Raw genomic sequence first — 17,856 nt, forward strand, 5'->3', positions numbered from 1 at the left:
CTGGAGATCTGCATCTCAACTGTATTATACATTTAAAAGTCACATTTATACAAAGAAACACCTGGAAGCAGCCAGTGATAGCAGCGCTCGGACTACATCCAGACCCCAACTTCTCATTGTACCCCTGTGAGCCGCATCCTCTCCTCGGGCCAGCCCCATAGACTACCCCTCACCTCCTCCTCAGCCCAGGCGGCAGGAGCCTCAAGCAGCAGCCAGCCCTTGGCTCCTCACTAAAACCCACCCTCACCACCTCAGGAGACACCTCCAGCTGCGCCAGCCCCTGCCTTCCCGCCTTGCCCGGCCTCCCCTCACCAACCCCTCCTCCCGCCCCTCAAGGGCCTGCCGTGATTCGCCGTGAAAGCCAGGCACCGCCCCGCCGGCCGTGCCCCTGCGGGGATTATTCACGACTAAAGACCGCAATTAAAGGAGGAACTACCGGCAGCGGGCAGGAGGCCGGCGGGGCTGCCCGCTCACCGTTCCCTCTGGGCGGGCTCCGCCGCACAGGCCCGGGCAGGCCCCACCACAGCCCACAGCGAGGGTCCGGTTCCCCTGGCAACACCGCCCCCCTTCACGTGACCCTGGTTGCTATGGCGACGGCCGCTCTTCCCCCCCCCCCCCGCATCCACACACCCCCCCACCTCCCTTGCCAGTCCATTCATGCCCTCGCTGCGCCTCCCGCCCCGCCCTGTCACGTGACGCGGGCCCGGCGTGCGCTCCCCCAGCCGGGCTTCTCCGCCGCTTCCGGGGCTGAGGGCGGGGCGGAGGGGGCGCGCGCTCGGGGGGGGGGGGGGGGGCGGCCGCGGCGGCGGCGGCTGAGGGGAGAGGCGCGGCGCTCCCGTCAACATGGCGGCGCGCGGGGCGGGCAGCGCCTGAGCCCGGCCACCCTCGGTTCGCGGCCCCGGCCCGCTCCCCCGGCCCGGCGCGGCCATGGAGAGCGAGGAGGAGCAGCACATGACCACGCTGCTCTGCATGGGCTTCTCGGACGCGGCCGCCATCCGCAAGGCCCTGCGCTTGGCCAAGAACGACATCAACGAGGCCGTGGCTCTGCTCACCAACGAGCGGCCCGGCCTTCACTACGGCGGCTATGAGCCCATGGAGAGCGGGCAGGGACCGCCGGGCGGCCACGGCTCCCCCGCCGGCGGGCAGGGCCCCCGGGGCGGCGACGGGGACAGCGGCGGCGGCGGTGGAGGCGGCTTCGACCCGCCGCCCGCTTACCACGAAGTGGTGGAGACCGAGGTGAGCTGCGGCCTGCCCCGGGGCAGCCCTCCTGTCAGCCCGGGGGGAGTCCCCCCGGGAGCCTGCCTGCCTTAGGGGGGGGCTGCGGACACGTGTGGGTCGCTGGGGTGGCTGCGGCCGCTCCTTGCGAGCGCTGCAAGGTGAAGAGCACCCGGGCTTTTCCTTGGCATCCCAGGAATGTGTGGCTACCGTAAGGATCACGGTTCCCCCCCCCCCCCCGCCTTGTCTTGTGCTGTCTTGCATAATCCGAGTGACTAATGACTGTCTAATTTTTTGGGGACTGTTTGCACAGTCTGGGTGTTACTTTATGTACCGTTTTATTTGGGTAAGCTGAGTATAAGTTCTGCAGTACGGGTGCAGCCAGTTCAGATACTGCCAAAATACAGGCTTTAACTCATAAATTGTAGCTCTGTTCTAAATGCAGTAGAAAGATGTGAAGTAGATAGAAATGCTGCAGAACACCAGCATTTCCTAGTCTCTCTCCGCTTGTGTGCCTTTCTCTATTCTCTCTTCCATCCTCTCGCAGAACTCTGACCTGCTCAGCCAGCAGATAGACTCTCAGTGCTTTCCCTGCTGCCTGCAACAGTGTTGGAGTGCTTAGCTGTAAAGCCTTTTCCTCCTCCAGGCCTTTTCCAAAACTTGCCAGAGTGCTCATATGGAAAGAGTTAATTAATAGTGTGCAGTCTATGGAGCTCATGGGGATGAGAACACAGGAGTGGCCCTGCTGTGCTGTACCAAAGGGCCACCTTGCACAGGCTCTGTCTCAAGAGGTCAGTAATAGCGAGTGCCTAAGCATGTGTCTTATAACCAGGGAGACTCATGTACCCTTCCAGGCTTCAGTGAACAGTATCCTGATGATTTCCTCTGCTAGAAATGTAATCTTTCTGTGTACATCTGTGCATGTGTCTACAAACATGGGTATGAAGAATACATGTGCGCATCTTCTCTGTAGCTACACGTGTACAGATCATCCATAGCCTTATTGTATTGAAATCCGGTCTTGCAGAATAAAGATCCATGATCCTGTTTACTGAATTAAGTGGGTTAGTCTCTTAGCTCATAGAAGCTGGTGTGTGCTTGTGGAGTAAGGTGATCTGCAGGATGGCATGTGTGCTGTGTAGAAGGGGAATCACTTCACTGATAGAAGCAATGAGGACCTGGTTTTCTAACCTTTCCTGGGAAGGCTTGGAAGTGAGTGAGACTTCTGCTTGTTTGCATTCAGATCTCTGTACCCACCAAGAGGGTGGATTTTCCTATCAGATCTAGTTATGATTGGGACAATCTGGGTTGTCAGTGTGATATTTCAAGAGAAGCTGTCAGTGTAAACTTCAGAGAAGCACTTTCTTCTCCCCTCTTCTTCCTATTACAAATGACACTTTGACAGCTCTGACTAAGAGGAATTTTTTTTCCCCTATTATTTCAGCTTGTATGTCTAATCAAACTTAGGCTGTATAGTTTCCTTTGCCACTCATGTTCTTTTTTGCTTTGACTCATGTTCTTGTTAACCCATGGGAAGGAAACCGAAACATCTCAGTAGAGACAAATGACTGCATAAAGTTGGCATTTCAGAAGGATTGAGTGTTGAAAGCCAGGTTGGACGGGGCTTGGAGCAAGCTGCTCTAGTGAAAGGTGTCCCTGCCTGTGCCAGGGGTGGGAACTGGATGAGGTTTAAGGTCCCTTCCAACCCAAACTGTTCCAGGATTCTGTGATTCTGTCTTGCTACATGAAGGTATATAAATTCAGGCCTCAGTTTAGTGATTGGATTCATTGCATATGAGCATCTGTCAACTCCTGCACATGTATGCAGAACAGTATTTTTGTAAGAGTTATAGCGGTCAAAATCTTAAGACCTGGGGTTCCTGCCTGGCCTGTTTTTTTTTTGCTTAATATTGGAGTACAAGACAGCAGCTTTTGATGTCTAAAAGGGAGAAAAATTGTATATTCTTGGGGGGGGGGGGAGTTATTCTGCAAATAAATCTAGAACTAATTTAATAAACTACAGCTATTATTGAGGTGGTTAAACAGTAAGTAGTTTTCCATTCCACAGAAGCTTATGGCAGATGAAGTGGTACAGAAAGCACAAATAGCTGTATTATTCATTGTAGTCACACACATTATGTTGAAACATATTGTACCCGGTACTAGCCTGTGAGAATTCAGATGTTATTTCTGGTTTTCTCCCTCTCAGAATCATCTCTCTTTTTTCCTAACAGCTCTTAAGAGTATCTATTCCTTCTTCTCAACATAGTACCAGTTTTAATTTTTAGTCTGTAGGGAGATGTGTTAGATTTTTGGTTTTGGGGTTTGGATTTTATATATGAGCAACCCACATGAATGTGAGAGCCCTGACTGTGGCAGGGGCTTGGAACTGGATGAGCTGTAAGGTCCCTTCCAACCCAAACCAGTCTGGGATTCTGTGATATTAATCAAAATAACACATTTATTAGAAATTAATAGAAATTATTAGATTGTTTTTCCCTAAATAAATTTTTCCAGTCTATTAATTTTCTTCATGAACAGAAGTTAGGATCACATTTAAGTTAAAAATAACAAGAAAGCTTTAGTCATTCTCCAGACATGTGTAAGAGGTATGAACATTGTATTTACATTCTTTTTTTGGCCGAGTACAGTTTACCATACATATAAGAATAGATTGATAAATGATTAAACACTTTACATTTAATCAGTAATGAATCCATTCTGTTTGCTTATGTTTATTTGGTTTCTATTATGTAATGCTAGAATCTGTCCTGTTCCATAAGCATGTCGACCAAAGAAAGGCTTGTCTATTGGTTTCCTTAGAGAACAGCACAGCGACTAGATGCATATCATACTAGTAAAATCATGTTTTCTTTATATAGCGCAGTAAGATCACTGTGAATCCTCTTTCAATGATTCAGGTCTTCAGGGGTGTCTGGAAGTGTTGAAGAAGCCTGAATTTGGAGTAACTGGCCCAGAAGCAAGATAGCTTCTATGAGCTGGCCCAACACACACTGTGCTTTCTCTGTGAGACTTGAGATGAGCACATACAGAAATTGATTTTCATGAGGGCTAAAACTTCAGTTTCAGCAAACTGATGTCTTCAAAAGAGCGTGTAATTGATGCAGTTATAAGTTAATAGCTGTGGTGTGCCTCTGGTGTTGATGCTGGCATGACCATGCTTAACTCACTCAAAGGAAATGGCCAGGCAAACTTGGAAACATAACGGGGGCTTCACGTCTGTGTGAAATATCAGCAAATTCAGCTTTAGGTTTACAGTAGGTTGGAAGTTTTACCCTCCATAGTGCTGAATGGCTTTGACAGGCTGAGATCACCTGCTCTGACAAGAGGCACCTTTGCTTGTTCCACATAACTTCCGTGCTTATGTCTGTCAGCTGAGGTGAATCCGGTACATGCATTTTGGCAAGAATCTGGGAGTTTTGTGTTTTCCTTGGGCAACATAGAGACTTCTGTGGTGTGATTCTTTGACAAGTGGGGGCTGTGGAAGGGTGGTGTGTGCTCATCTTCTCTTGTGGCTGACAGATAAGCTGGTTTATGAACTGCTGCTAATTCCTTATAATTTAAGACTATAAACGAAAGTGATGACAGTGTCTGTCAGTATGTCCGTGAATTGCCATGAGTGCCACAGGTGCTGGTTTTCACCAGCTGGGGAGGAATGGGATGGAGAAGAGCAGGCTAAATGAATGTGGGGATTGTGACCAGAGAACCTAGAATTGGAGTAAGGGGTAGGAACCCACTTATGCTAAGATATTGAACATATAACAGTGGTTTATATACCCTTTACTGAAATAATCTTGATTGGTTTTTAAACAGCTTCTGAGAGTCATTACTGTGACCTTTTGGGTAAATTGTGATGTATGGATTGTATTACCTTCCAGCTATTCCTGTCTCACATATGCTGGTTTGATTTGTTTTTTTAAGATGAACTGGCTCAAAAGGCTCTTATACACCAGATTTTACAAGATAAAGCTTATAATAAAACCTGTCCAAGATTGCTTTTGAGGTGCTGTTTTGATTTGAAGGGAAGGGGGGTGTGTAAAAGAAACAGTCCAGCAGCTGTAGTTAGTAACGGTGCCAGGAACATTCTCACTAGTCATGCTGCAGAACTACTGTGCTCAAAACCCTTTTGCTCCTCATTATTAGAGCTCAGTACTGAAAGTGGTTCTGCCACAGATGTGCTGCATCATGGTGGGTGTGCAACAACCTCTGGTTTACCTTTTAGTGTGTAAAACTGGGATAATGGTGTGGGCTTTATTACAAATACCACGGACTTGTGAAGTTCTTTGATCCTTGAATGAAAGGAGCAGGATTTATTTAAAGACAAAAATGGTATTTAGCCTTAAAGCAAATGAGATGGATTTCACACTACAATGTTAAAAATCGAAAGCCAGACTCCTGTTTTGTAAGTAGTGTTGAGCTTTGCAAAAGTGAATATTCCTGGCATTCTCATGTGGAAGTTTTACAGTGTGGCTTGTTTAGGAACTGGCCTTGTGAAACAATTAAGCAATCAAATAAAGCTCTGTGGTGGATTCTGGCATTGAATCCCTGGCTGGATGCCATCAGAATGTCAAGTGGAATGAGTATTTTAACACTGCTGGTTTTCAAGCATCACTGTTTGTAAAAATCAGTGGTCCTGGTGTGGAACCTCTTTTTAGAGTCTGCTTATCTTAATGCTTTCTTGGATTTTGAAAGAAAATATCCCGGGTTTCATTATTGGTGTAACACAGGCTAATAAAGATGCTACGGGAAGTTAGGGAAAATAGGGGTAATCTTGAGAGGTGCAGTGGGTTAAGTTTAACTGTAAGCTTTGTTTCAAATAACTTATCAGATAATGTGATAGAGTGTTCTTCAGGTTGAGACAAGCACCCTGTCTTTACTCTGTAATTACAGGTTCATCAGTGAAGGTGATGCCTTTGGGGTCAGTGGAGGTAGACAACTCTGTATAGCCAGCATTCATCTGGGCAGGAAGTGTCTTTGGTACAATGTTCTCTGGAGGCATTTTCTGGTCATCTTCCCAGTTTACAGTGCTATTCTGTGGCAGCTGTTTAATAAGGAAGTGAAATACTGAGGAAGAATGAGAATAAAAACAAATTAGCCAGTGTTAGAAGTTAATTCCAGCAAATCATTTGGATTGCTTTTGGATTAAGGAACAGTAGCTCTTTGTATGAGGAGGGCAAAGATGCAAAGGAAGTGCCTGATTTTTTTGTAAGCTCTTATTTGGAAAAACCCATGTATTTGTTCAGCCATAGGAATGCTCTTTGGTGTGTAGGTTTCAGTTTTGCTTCATGGGCCAATTTAATATTAATTAAAATAAAGCTAATATGTTCAGTGTTTCTCGCCACTTGATCTTCTTGCTCACCGCTTCACAGCACCTCTGGCTTCTCTTGTTCTGCTGCCCAGCAGAGCAGTCTGGAGAGGCATGTAAAGGTTTTTCATATTAGTTAATCACAGTTTTGTAATTACACATTGCAGAAGATGATTTCAAACTCATTGTCAGCTGCTTTGTCAGTTCTGGTTTCTGTTTCTCTGTAAATCAGTATTCATAGAACAGAAGTATAGATGATTGCACAGCAGTGTTATTGAATTAATCATCTCTTCCAGAGCCTGACCTTTGGTCACTAAAATGTTATAATAACTACTTTATTGTTTCTGCAGCACTTCTCTATTAATGCCTGTACTTTGGCAGAGGGAGCTGGAAGTATTGACTTAATTTGAAGTACTAAATGCTAAGCATTTGTGATTCATTGTTTTATTGTATTAAAGCACAGTGTTTATCTGATACCACACAAGATTATTTTGAGTTACTTGGAAATAAGCACAGGGATTTGTGCTTAGAAAAACCCAAGGGTTGGAAGGAGTTGTAGTATCAGAGTCTGGCTGTTTGTAGTTAATGCTGATGGATTAGGGTTTTTAAATATATCCACAGACAATACTGAAAACACATGGAGATAAGTGTGTTTTCGTTGGTTCCTTATGAATGGCTTTCTTAATAGTGCTTTCCGTGACCTCTCCGTCACCTACAACTCATTATCAACCTTTAAAATACGTTACCAAAAGTGGTTGTAACAAATCTGTCTCAGATTTTACTGGGTGCAATGGTAATAGGACTATAAACAGGCAAAGATACTCCTTTTTGAAGTCAAATGGATCTTTTAATTCAAATCTGATTTTCACAGAGCCTCAGTTACTTCGTGCTGCTGTAATGTTTAGTACTGTATTTGTCTCGGAGCAACTAGGCAAGTGCATAGGGGAATATTGCTTAGTAACATCACACCATCACCCTGGAAGCCTGGGACACCAGTGCACACAATGGCTGTAGAAAATCCCTAGTTAATTTCTAGCTTTGCTGAGTTAGTTTTTGGTTCTCAAATTCATACTGTGTTCTTTGTCCCAGTCTTACACAGGTCTCAGTTGTGAGAGGTGAGGGAAGGGGACAGGAAAGGGGAGCCATGGGGTTTTTGTGGTTGATAATATAATCCCTCACAGCTACTGAGAAGGGTTTAGTCAGCCATGCATTCTCCATAGGGCACTTGCGCTACTCTCAGTTAAGGTCAGTGTCCAAAACTCTCTGTTGAGAACATTTGCTGAATAAATCAATTTTCTTAGGACATCTTTATGGTCAGGTGAGTGTCCAAATCAGCTTCAGTTAGGTAGAATCTGTGCCATAGGATTTATTTTCCTGTAGTGATAGACTGGTACCATTCCTTTATATTAACATGATGAAACACTAGTATTTCTCTTATGACTAGACTGCATTTGCTTGTGTGAAGTAGTGCCTAGTAAAACTTTGAACTAAATAGTTTAATTTCTGTGCAAAAAGAATAAACCATTCATATATTTCCCCAACAAGCTTACTTTTTCTTAGCAGACCAGAAATAACAAAAAAACATTCCTATTTATCACTGTACTTGGAAATGCTGCATACAGATCTTTTCCTGTAGGTGAAAATGCAAGGGCAAGGTGCTGTATCTGTTTAGCGCTTAAAACACTTAAACTGTTACTGTACTTTACAAATAAATGTCTCTTTGACTGTGAAATGTTTAGGAAGTCACAATGTGTTTCTGATTGCTAAATAAGAAACATAATATAGAAATTCCATGTATGACACCATTTTCTGAGGCTTACTGATGCTGTCATGCTCATAATGGAATATCAAGCTTGCGCTTTGCAATGTGGGTTGAGTGAGTTTGATCTGATGGCAAGAACAGGCAACTGGGAAATACTCTTCAATTTCATTCCCACACCTGCCACTTAACATGAGTGTAGAGAAGTTCTTTAAGCTCCTGGAGGACCAGTTTAAAAAAAACACATATGTTACAGGTATGAAAATGTACCAGTTTTTCCTCACCCTTCTTCGTATCTTGAAGTATAACTGCAAGGTGGTAGCTTTGATTTATTTGAAAGCCTTTTAATTCTTACCCTGTCATTTAGTTGTAGGTAAGAGAGTATCCTTCTCCTAGGAGTTAAAAGACTTGATATCAAGGTGTGAAAGTAGAAGCTGCTTCAATCAGCAGTCTGCAGATGGAGGGGCTGTCAAGTCATGACTTCAGGATGGACATAATAGATCAGAGAGCAGAGAAATGCTCTGCCAGTTTTTATGGGTATTTGATGTATTTCTCTTACCTTGCCTCCACCTGAGCATCTTGCGGTCCTTTGCAGACACCAGTGAATGGTTCGTCAGTATGCTGTGACAGAGGGAAGCAACACTACTGACACTTTACAGCTGGGGAAGCTGAAGCATTAAGAAGTTCGTTTTCTCCTTATTGCTGAGTATGTCTGGGCTAAAACCTGAAAGGTGCCCCTAGAATTTTTGGCTTCTATTTCTGTTTTAAGCATTTTTTTTTATTACTGCTTTTCAGAGCACTTAAATTTGGTCCTGATACAGGTATGGGGTAACAAAATACAGGTTGTTTTTTTTTCCTGACAATACAGTGAAGCATCAGAAATCTGTTTTCTTGCCTAAAAAATGGTAGTCAGTTTGTGAAAATCACTTATGAGAGACATGAGGGAGAAGGTAACTGTTTGGTCTGTCTCTTAGAAAGTCTGATTCCATTGCCTGTTGAAACACGACACTGAGGTTTTGTTTCATAAGTTATACTGGATTCAAGAGCAGGCAATCATAGAATCATAGAATAGTTAGGGTTGGAAAGAACCTTAAGATCATCCAGTTCCAACCCCCCTGCCATGGACAGCGACACCTCCCACTAAACCATGTCATCCAAGGGGCTCTGTCCAACCTGGTCTTGAGCACCACCAGGGATGGATCATTCACAACCTCCCGGGGCAACCCATTCCAGTGCCTCACCACCCTTACAGTAAAGAATTTCTTCCTTAGATCCAGTCTAAACTTCCCCTGTTTAAGCTTTTAACCCATTACCCCTTGTCCTATCACTACAGTCCTAATGAACAGTCCCTCCCCAGCATCCCTGTAGGTCCCCTTCAGATACTGGAAGGCTGCTATGAGGTCTCCATGCAGCCTTCTCTTTTCCAGGCTGAACAGCCCCAACTTTCTCAGCCTGTCTCCATACAGGAGGTGCTCCAGTCCCTGATCATCCTCGTGGCCTCCTCTGGACTTGTTCCAACAGTTCCATGTCCTTTTTATGTTGAGGACACCAGAACTGCACACAATACTCCAAGTGAGGTCTCACAAGAGCAGAGTAGAGGGGCAGGATCACCTCCTTTGACCTGCTGGTCACGCTTCTTTTGATGCAGCCCAGGATACGGTTGCTTTCTGGCCTGCGAGCACACTGCAGCTGGCTCATGTTCATTTTCTCATTGACCAACACCCCCAAGTACTTCTCTACAGGGCTGCTCTGAATCTCTTCTCTGCCCAACCTGTAGCTGTGCCTGGGATTGCCCAATGGGAATTAGCTCTGGTGTTAATAAAGCCTGCTGGTAGCCTTCTCTCAAAATCAAATTCACAAATTTAAATGATAATTTGAATGTAATTTCATTACTAAGACTGCCAGTTAGCATCAAAACACGCTCTTGAACTCCTTGTTATTTAATGTCAGGTGCCTGCTATGGTAAAAGTCAATGGCTTTAGTTAAACAGTGTTTGACAGATTTGTTAGTGAATACTGCAGGAATACATTCGGAAGCTTTGAATTGTGACCTTTTTGGCAGTTAATGTTAATTTATATTTCCCTTTTTATGTAAGGGCTAATCTTTTTTCTGTGTTAGTCCTCTGTGGAAGGTATTGTACTACAGATTTAAGCAATGCTTTATTGGTCAGGTATCTAACCATTTTTGTTTATTTGGCCTTGCACAAAACTATTGGAGGTGCCTGATCCCCAGCATAAGAATCTTGACTCAGTGCTTGAGACTTCATGGGAGGACAGGACACTGAGTGCCTGTGTGTGTATGTTTAGACATAACAGTGTTTTCACACCTTGAAAACAAGCCAGAAAAGTCAAGACTGCAAGAGTGGCAGGATCTTCAGGGCTTTTGTATAATAGGAAATACATCAGAAGGCATGGGAAATGATGTTAAAGGTTTGCCAGCAACTGTTTTTTGGTCTCAAGATTTCAGCTGCAGAAAGGAGAGTAGTCACAGGATGTATGATGTGATTCCCTATTTCAGAACACAGTGGATTCATACAGACTTCTAGGCAGTTAATCTTTGGATGACCCACTGGCTGCCAGGAATAGGTTGGGTTTTTTGCTTTTCACTATTCTCTTGTTGAAGAGTATCCCTACAAGTCCTTAACATGTCAATCCAGTGTTGAGTCTGTTCAGCCAGAATTGCATAGTCAGTGATTTAGGTCATCATCCACTGGCAGACACCATTCTGAGGTCATCTATTTGAGGAGAGGGAGGTAATTTCTAAATATATATTAAAAAAACAACCAGACCAAACATGTAATTCCCCAAATAAGAGACACAGAAAACCACTTTTTTGAGAGGCTGTTGAGATTTATTTTCATGCACAGCATACTCTCTGCATACAATGACACCAAGCTGTGTGGTTCTGTTGATACGCTGGAGGGAAGGAATGCCATCCAGAGGGACCTTGACACACTTGTGAGGTGGGCTGATGCCAACCTCATGAAGTTTAACCATGACAAGTGCAAGGTCCTACACCTGGGTCAGAGCAATCCCAGGCACAGCTACAGGTTGGGCAAAAAGGAAATTCAGAGCAGCCCTGCGGAGAAGGACTTGGGGGTGTTGGTTGATAGAAAAAGAGCATGAGCCGGCTTCAGTGTGCACTCACAGCCCAGAAAGCCAACCGTATCCTGGGCTGTATCATGAGGAATGAGAGCAGCAGGTCGAAGGAGGTGATCCTGCCCCTCTACTCTGCTCTTGTGAGACCTCACTTGGAGCACTGTGTGCAGTTCTGGTGTCCTCAACATAAAAAGGACATGGAACTGTTGGAACAAGTCCAGAGGAGGCCACAAGGATGATCAGGGGACTGGAGCACCTCCCGTATGAAGACAGGCTGAGAAAGTTGGGGCTGTTCAGCCTGGAAAAGAGAAGGCTGCATGGAGACCTCATAGCAGCCTTCCAGTATCGGAAGGGGACCTACAGGGATGCTGGTGAGGGACTATTCGTTAGGGACTGTAGTGATAGGACAAGGGGTAACGGGTTCAAACTTAAACAGCAGAGGTTTAGACTGGATCTAGGGAAGAAATTCTTTACTGTAAGGGTGGTGAGGCACTGGAATGGGTTGCCCAGGAAGGTTGTGAATGCTCCATCCCTGGCAGTGTTCAAGGCCAGGTTGGACAGAGCCTTGGGTGATATGGTTTTGTGGGAGGTGTCCCTCCCCATGGCAGGGGGGTTGGAACTGGATGATCCTAAGGTCCTTTCCAACCCTAACTATTCTATGATTCATTGAAAGCTTTTATTTCACCTGTGTCAGTAGAGTCTGTAGTGACAATTCTTGTCTCCTCAGTTACAAAGTGTGAATCGTGGCTATCTATTCAGAGCTGTGCTGCAGTTGTGAATGTCAACAGAGCAAGCAGGATCATCAGCCTGTGTTGGTTACTGAACCAACATGAAATTATGCAAGAGCTGAGCTGACATTGCACCTTGCTACAGCAAGTGCTTGAAAGAGCACTACACAAATCGATTTCAGAGTTGGATGGTGAACAGTTTGGGGTTTATCTTGTACAGGATGAAAGAGCAGCTCTTCAAAGAGGCTCATACTAGGTATGTTGTAAGAAACAAAACTCAGTCTGCAATAATGTAATCTGAACACCGCAGTGGTCTAAGACAATCAGGGTATTAAATGTATTAATGGTTTGCAGGGGAAGTTGAATTTTAAACTATTCGGCTGTTTGAGACTGCTTTAGGCTTCGCAGAAGTTGTGAAGCTACTTGTATGTGATACCTTCTAAAATGGAGAAATAATTAAACTTGATAGTTGCTGGGGAGGGTTTTTAGTAGCTGAACACGGACAAGCAAGAAGACTTACTGCCTCTAAGTAGCAGAATGTGCCAAAATGTGCTCCTTCAATGCTAATAGCTCCTATTGTTGTTAGGGCAGTATTCGGCTATCTCTTGTGTTATAAAACATCTTTTCATTACATTGTTTGTACACTCAATCCAGCAGTAGGTCAGATGTATCCTTAGCACAGTTCATGATGATGCCCCTATTTCTGGAAGAGCATGCCTCATTTCATGCTTTCCTGATGTGTTTCCCTATTACAGCCACTGGCAATCACTTGTGTGGCAAGAGATAGATAAAGAGCAGCAATGATTAGATGCAGCTGGGGAAGCAGAGCAACAGGTTAAGTTTTTCAGCAGCAGTTGAAGGTCTGCACTGATACTAGACTGCACCTCTTAAACTATCCATTGCTCTTACTGGTTAGTAATATTATTACTTAACGGGGATGCTTTCCTCCAGGAAAGTAGCTCAGCTACTGTAATCATTTGTTGAAATGTTGTTGTCCTTTACTGCAGGTCAAAGCAGAACCAAAATTGCTGAACACCTTGTAATTGGGGCTTGATATTGTACTCAGTCTACCTTCATTAGTCTAATCATTGTACCCTACACTGTCATTGTAAGGGCTTTCTTTATAACTGCACATCTAATTTGTGCAGGAAATGGTTTTGTGTTCCGGATGGGTGTTCTTTACAAAAGTTGTAAACGTAGCTATTGTTTAGTTAATCAAAACAACAGGATAGTTCCTAGAAAACTTTTGCTTTTAAGCACTTTCAGTGCTTTTTCATTTAAACCATCAAATATTTCTGCTCCAGAACTTCGAAGTATTTAAACAGGGCATGATTTGCTAAGCGTGATTGACATCAGGCTTCTGTGCACTGTGCTGGATCAGGTGACTGCAGTTTCAGAAGCTGATACTCAGGTCTGTTAAAGTACAACTTCCCATAATGACAGACTTAGGACTAAATGTTTAGCAGAGGACTGGGAAAGGTGGCACGTTACTTCCCAAGCACTGCCCTGTTGTTTATTTTCCTGAGCACTATTTTGTGTTCCATTGCTATGAATTTTACTGCTACCCTGCAGAAGCTGTTAGTAAGTCCAGCCACTGTGTGGTATCGTCACTTGCACCACTGAACTTTTAATGTGTAAGCTCTATACAATTGTTGCTTCCTTGTTTTAATATTTTTGAACCATTATGAAAGTGAATGTGAGACATTTACTTTTCCCTAAAGAGGTCTAATCCTACAAAGAGCAAGTGCAGTGAGAGGAAGCATACTTGTCTGCATACACCAATTTCATTCTTTGTATAGCGTGTTCTCATGAGTTCAGTCCTTTCTTTTGCTTTACTCCTTTCTATTTGTTCACTTTCTTGACACTGCCTGTTTGGGGTTTTTTTCACTCTTCAGCATATTTCCTGCTTGTCCTTCCTCCCTACGCAGAATCACAGAATGGTTTGGGTCAGAAAGGACCTTAAGATCATTCAGTTCCAACCTCCTGCCGTGGGCAGAGACACCTCACACTAAACCATGTCACCTAAGGCTTCGTCCAACCTGGCCTTGAGCACCATCAGGGATGGAGCATTTACTGCTTCTCTGGGTAACCCAGTGCCTCACCACCCTTACAGTAAAGAACTTCCTCTTTATATCCAATCTAAACTTCCCCTGTTTAAGTTTGAACCCGTTACCCCTTGTCCTATCACTACAGTCTCTAATGAAGAGTCCCTCCCCAGCATCCTTATAGGCCCCCTTCAGATACTGGAAGGCTGCTATGAGGTCCCCACGCAGCCTTCTCTTCTCCAGGCTGAACAGCCCCAACTTTCTCAGCCTGTCTCCATACAAGGAGGTGCTCCAGCCCCTGATCACCCTCGTGGCCTCCTCTGGACTTGCTCCAGCACGTCCCTGGCTTCTCTCTCAGGGCGGTCTTGTTACCATCACTGTGCTTCTGGTTTTTAACTGTGTCTCTGACAGTTGCTCCTGGTTGCTGCCAGGGTGGATCCAGCCGCTCTGTCCTTTCTCCTGCTTCAGTTGTCAGCTCTTGTGAAGGCAGGGAAAACGAGGCCATGTGAACTGTTTGACACCTTGAGTAACTAGTGTCTGTGTGAGGTTAGAAAGTAATCAAAAGGAAATAAATGAATAACTTGTCTGCTCTTTTCAGCTGAGGCAGTTACCTCATGTGGCACTGAGCAAAGAACATGGGGCTAATTCTGGGTTCTGCCTGTACGCAGAAATAGCTGCTGTTCAGTGGCGCTAGCAAAAGAAACCAGTAAAGTTTCACTGCAGGCATCTGCTTGCTTTTACCCCTCTGCCTTCCAAAACATTTTCCAGTACCGTAGTTTGACTTAGGAGAAGGACAATTGGAGTTTCCTTGTTGGAAAATTGTATTTGAGATGTAAATTATTCCTTCAGTAACCAGTTAGTAAAAAGAATCTTGATGTACTGGATTCTGACTTGTGTTTCTTAATGTGATAGGGTGAGAGGGTGATGAAATTGTCTTCCTTTAGAACAAACTATTCCATATTCTGCAGCAGTTGTTGAACAGAGGATTAATATGCAGATCTCTGAAGATCAAGGCTTGTACCTCTAGAGTCTCACAGGGACTGGAAGTACTTATCACTGGGCTCTAGGATCTGATATGCTGAGGAGCAAGATTTGCCACCTAAATAGAAATTGGTTAGCAGTTAGTTATGTAAACACAGTAGTTATCACCTACATTAAATACACAAAGGTATGAAATCCCTTTAATTAACACTGAAATCTTAAGTTCTACTTTGAAAAACACAGGCAGCCTCAGGGCTGTTGCGAATGTGACACTTGTTAAAAGCACAGTTGCTTTTGCTGAAGCTACTAAATCCTTTAAAGCTTCTAGGATAGACAGAGAGATTAAATTGTTTCACTTGAACTTCCTTTTTATTCACAGAAAAATGATGAAAATGGGAATTGCTCTGGTGAAGGTATTGAGTTTCCAACAACAAACTTGTATGAACTGGAGAGCAGAGTTCTAACAGATCACTGGTCCATACCCTATAAGAGGGAGGAGTCCCTAGGCAAGTGTCTGATCGCATCCACCTACCTGGCAAGACTAGGTAAGTCCTCTTCCTACACATATAGACTATCTGTTCAAAGGATTTCACAGGCGGTATGGGGGGCAGTTATGTCTTTTGTATTAATCTCACTGTTGTTTACTTGGCAGCCTGCACAATGATCACATCTTTGTGGTTAACAGTGAACTGTTCTACCCAATGAACATTGGTTTCCTTTTCTCTAAAGTGATTTGTTTGCTTAGGCTTTTGAAAGAAGTTGAGCACATGTTTCTTTATGTTCTAATGATTGTAGGAATTACTGTTTTTCAGCGCTGAATTACTGGCTCTTTTCCCCTTTGTGCTGGTTATTTTCCAGTTGTAAAAACAAGCTGTCATCTAAATCCGTGCTGTACCACGCTTGTGTAACTGGTTGTTTTTCCCTAGTGAAATGCTTATACTGCATTAGACCTGAATGTGGCTTCTCTGTATTCAATACTTTGGCTGGAGCTGTGAGTGTTATGGAGGCATCATGTCCAACAACTGGTATATAATAACTGCAAGATAGTTTTTCCATCATGCCTGATAGCAGACTAAGGGGATGTTATAATCTGTTGGAAGAATGGAAGTTGTTAGGTAGTTCTGGTTTGCTTCTTTGGTTCTCATATGTGTCAAAAGGCTGTGCTTAAATTTGGGTTTGGCTGGAGACTGAAGCATCAGCAGTGATCTGAAATTAGTACAAATTTTAAACTTGGGAGAAATACATTTGGTACTAATGCTTGAAGACATTAAAAAGGTGTAACATTGCAAAACTTGTTTCTAAAAGGCAAATTCTTTTAAGTCACGCTTTTTTGTGGCTGATAAAGCTAATTATGAATGAACAATAGCATATTTATTACTGCTGGGTTTGGTTGGTGTTCCTAAAAACTTGCAATGAACTCCTTAAGGTAATCTTTGATATATGTGTGTGTGTATATATACATATATATTATACTTTAAAAAAGCATTCTCCTTTCTGTAAAGGTCTTTCTGATTCTGATGAGAATTGCAAGAGATTTATGGACAGATGCATGCCTGAAGCATTTAAAAAGGTAAGCAGATACAGTAGACCAATTCAATGTTTCTTTGCATTGTTCATGGCTGAAATAGTGGCTTGTAATCAAGACAGCAAAAACTATGGTAAGTAGTGAGTATGTTCTTAGATTAAAATCATGCTCAAATTACTTTCCTAGACAGCAATCACAGAGAGTTCCAGTTCTGCAGTTCTGGCTAATTCTGCACATAGCTTGTGTTGGGTTTTTGTTTTGTCCTTTTTAAAATTAAGAGCTCTATAGTAATTTGCAGAGCCTAAAGACAGATTTAAAAACCCTTAGATACATTAGAGGCAAGTCAGAATCAGATTTCCTTGAACTTTGTTCTTTCTGCTCCTTCTTTGGAGGGTTGCCAGATTCTTTCTTAGCTCTTTTCACCTTCTGTTTAGAATTTGTCTTTCCCCTCAGTGCTTAATGCCTGATGTGCCCCTGTGGCTTTTCTTCTCTGCCTTGCTGTGAATTTTCTCTGCAGAGCTCCCCAAACTAATTTACTTCCCACTATTCCATTTGCTTTGGATACTGACATAATTTCTTGCCCAGTTTTTAGGCCATATGTATAAAAATGTATGTACACCTTTATAAACTTAGTCATAATCTTTAAATGCTGAGAATATAAGTATATTTAAAGAAGATAGGAATTTAAGGGAAAAATTCTTTTCCTATTTGGCTGTTAGAGGAATCTAACATACATTGCTTTTAATGTTATTGCATATTAACTAAACTAAAACTAAACTACACTAAAGTGTAGATTGCTACTCCAGAAGGATTATTTGTGGAAATCCAAGTTCAGAATGTGCTGAATTACAGTTTGCTGAAATACTTGCAAGAAACTCTACTAATGGTACAAAAAGTAATTGTATTTGAAGTATTAGCTTTTTAACTGCTTATATTCTGACACAGCTAGCAGGAATTAAATTAACTTTGCAGCTGGAAGCTTAATGTCCTTTATAAACAGCCACATTAGAGCAGACATAACGAACATGTTGCAGTAAGTGTGAAGGCAGCATTAAATACCTCTCTCTTCATGGTACATGTTCTTTGTTTTCCAATAGAAACTGCTCAGAAAGTGTGACTTGGTAAATGGTTATTACAGCTGAATCAGTGCAGCTTTGTGGCACGTCTCCTTGAAGATTT

At 43.4% G+C, this 17,856-nt stretch overlaps 1 protein-coding gene across 2 annotated transcripts in view; it reads left to right on the forward strand.

The window, feature by feature from the left end:
• Positions 1-927: 927 nt before the first annotated feature.
• Positions 928-17,856, forward strand: part of USP24 (ubiquitin specific peptidase 24) — a 68,049-nt gene continuing 51,120 nt past the window's right edge. For both annotated transcript variants that reach the window (XM_034063444.1, XM_034063445.1), the window contains exons 1-3: positions 928-1,236; positions 15,532-15,697; positions 16,655-16,722. In XM_034063444.1, coding sequence (XP_033919335.1) covers positions 928-1,236; positions 15,532-15,697; positions 16,655-16,722 — 543 coding nt within the window. The remainder of the gene's footprint in view (positions 1,237-15,531; positions 15,698-16,654; positions 16,723-17,856) is intronic.

Source organism: Melopsittacus undulatus, chromosome 6, assembly GCF_012275295.1.
Source record: "Melopsittacus undulatus isolate bMelUnd1 chromosome 6, bMelUnd1.mat.Z, whole genome shotgun sequence".
Lineage (NCBI taxonomy): Eukaryota > Metazoa > Chordata > Aves > Psittaciformes > Psittaculidae > Melopsittacus > Melopsittacus undulatus.